Source organism: Habropoda laboriosa, unplaced genomic scaffold (assembly GCF_001263275.1).
Source record: "Habropoda laboriosa isolate 0110345459 unplaced genomic scaffold, ASM126327v1 scaffold87, whole genome shotgun sequence".
Classification (NCBI taxonomy): Eukaryota; Metazoa; Arthropoda; class Insecta; order Hymenoptera; family Apidae; genus Habropoda; species Habropoda laboriosa.
The window spans coordinates 43,411-45,786 of record NW_017100209.1 but is presented as its reverse complement, the minus strand read 5'-3'; the positions used below and the strand labels follow the sequence as shown (position 1 = coordinate 45,786).

Here is a 2,376-nt window from a genome sequence, read left to right as displayed (position 1 = left end):
ATTTTATAAATAATGTTACTTAATTGGGGTAATTTTCAGATTAAGTGAAACACCACCGCCGCCGAATACATGGCAAGTCAGTCCTGTTGCAAGGCATTCACATACTTCTAGTGGAACGTCACCATTACGGCGTTCCACTGGGAATAATAGTGCATCCTCGCCATTGTTAACAGGACCACTAGCAGTATTGGGTTCTCCTACGTCGAGAGCATTTCAGGATAATAACAACACGTTGAGGCACTCGCCGGTTATTCCTTTTGGTACTAGGGCTGTTACCCTTCCTGAAATATCTGGTATGGAATTCATATTATTCCTAACTTGTATTTTTCATTTGAACAAATGAAAAATTATCGAATGGCAATTTGTTTTATGTTACTTTATATCAAATTTACAGAGGCAGGTAGTTTCCAAAATCTTCTGCCAGAAGCGAATTCTACAATAACAGATGAACGTCCATTAACGTTCATCGCACCTGAACTCCCAGAGGAAACGCTTTTGGAACGAGAACACAACGAAATATTAGCGAAGTTAAACTTTGTTGTTGCACTGTGCGATTGTGTGTGTGAAGTAGCAAGAACAAGAGCAGGTCCCTTGGGGGCGCCATTGGGCGGTATTGAACAAGCAAGTAATGCTGCAACGAGAAGAAGAGCTGAACAAGTAATTCTACTTGTTCGAGCTCTTCAGTGGCTCAGTTCTGGATTAAGTCTTGCAACTCAACAACTCAAGGCTGGTAGGTTACAACCAACGGCCAACGTTAAAGAAGGTAAATTGTAATGTATTAATGCAGACCACAATCGTGAACGATTGATATACATTAAATTCAACGTTATCAAAATTTGATTATATTTCAGTTGTGAATACAATGAATGAAAAATTCAGAATGTGCCTCACAGAATGCAAACAGCTCAATAGCGCAGGACTTCTTCATCAGACAGGCGCTACTGCGGACAAAATGCTCTATAACCATGCCATTCATATGGTAAGTATATAGTTAACTTATTTTTTTTATGCATAAAATAAGTGTATACATGTATTCCTGAGTAATTCTTTTTTTCTAACAGTGTCAGTCAGCAGCACTCGACGAATTATTCGGTAATCCTGCAGAATGTTTCCAACGATATCATACAGCGCAGATATTGCTGCATTCTCTGTCACAACATGTCAGTCACAGTCCAGATAGAGCTCTCCTTATTAAATGTAATTCATTTTTATTTAACAAATGCATTATCCTTGGTGCAAAACTATATTCCTATTCTGGACATATTATTTAAAATATTATGCTATTAAAATTTTCTTTACATTTCAGATAAAGACGCTGTTGAAAAACGCTTGTACGTACTTCAACAACAAGGTTACATTTATGCAACCGATCCTACATAGCGCTTGTGAAAAATGGCAGCAGAGTGCAGCGACCCGCCCAAACCTGTATCGTACTTGATACCTCTTTTCTGTAAGATATTCTGCCCTATTCTGTATAAAAACTGTTAATTCATTGATCATTACAATCACGCTACAAAGGTGACATTGTAGAAAGAAGCAAATATAAAATAACGTATATAGTAAAGTTTGTTAGATCTACACAGAATAGGGTAGACTACTCCATGGAAGAGTACGAAAGTGATTTTTTTTGTTGATTAACTAACCTTTATTTCATATCAAACAATAAACATGTGTATATTAATAGCATTGTGCGTTCAATGCAGGACACATTTTTTATTAAATAATGGTGATACAATAACTGTAAAAAAAGCGCCAAGGATTGTTTTCTTTAGGTAATCTACATTAATATTGTTTGCTACAGAGGTATCATCAGGTATGTTATTCCTTTTTTTCTTCTGGAGCAGGTTCTATGCTTGGTTTGTTATCCCTGTAAATGACATAATTGAGTGCTGTAGCAAGTGAAGTCCATGCTACATATGGAATCATCAAACAGCCGGCAAGTGGATTCACATTGTAAAATGCCACACCCACTGCTACAGTGCTTCCCCATAATAAAACAATTTCATACAAAGCCTAAAAGCATAAGAGCAAGTGATTAGGAATGTAATTAAAAGGAGGTGACATGTTTATTTCTATCAAAATACCCATTTTATCTTGTGCATTCCAAAGAATATTGGTGTCCAAGACCAATTTAGTAGTAAATTAGTTCCGTAAATAGAAAGTGGTATTATTGCCTCTTTAAAACCACCACCATCTCTCCATACTAAATATGAAGAATACCCCATTGTGCAATACAGAGTTGACCATATTGGAGCAAATGCCCACTTTGGTGGAGTCCAAATTGGTTTCTTTAAAGACTGTTAAATATTACCCGAAAAATTTATTATTTTATAAAAACTAACTTTATTTTAAAGTAACTCCAATGTAACTAATTAA

General features: G+C 36.0%; 2 protein-coding genes across 2 annotated transcripts in view; one reads left to right on the top strand and one right to left on the bottom strand.

Moving 5' to 3' along the window:
- The window catches only part of LOC108570692 (serine/threonine-protein kinase unc-51), an 8,079-nt gene extending 6,488 nt beyond the window's left edge, over window positions 1-1,591 (top strand). Inside the window, exons 10-14 of the mRNA XM_017932586.1 lie at window positions 40-293; window positions 395-763; window positions 852-979; window positions 1,062-1,197; window positions 1,307-1,591. Of these exons, the coding sequence (XP_017788075.1) occupies window positions 40-293; window positions 395-763; window positions 852-979; window positions 1,062-1,197; window positions 1,307-1,380 (961 nt within the window). The 3' untranslated portion in view covers window positions 1,381-1,591. The remainder of the gene's footprint in view (window positions 1-39; window positions 294-394; window positions 764-851; window positions 980-1,061; window positions 1,198-1,306) is intronic.
- Window positions 1,592-1,685: 94 nt separating this feature from the next.
- Window positions 1,686-2,376, bottom strand: part of LOC108570732 (translocator protein) — a 1,321-nt gene continuing 630 nt past the window's right edge. The window contains exons 2-3 of the mRNA XM_017932636.1: window positions 2,085-2,297; window positions 1,686-2,013 (exon numbers count right to left, since the gene is read on the bottom strand). Coding sequence (XP_017788125.1) covers window positions 1,819-2,013; window positions 2,085-2,297 — 408 coding nt within the window. The 3' untranslated portion in view covers window positions 1,686-1,818. The remainder of the gene's footprint in view (window positions 2,014-2,084; window positions 2,298-2,376) is intronic.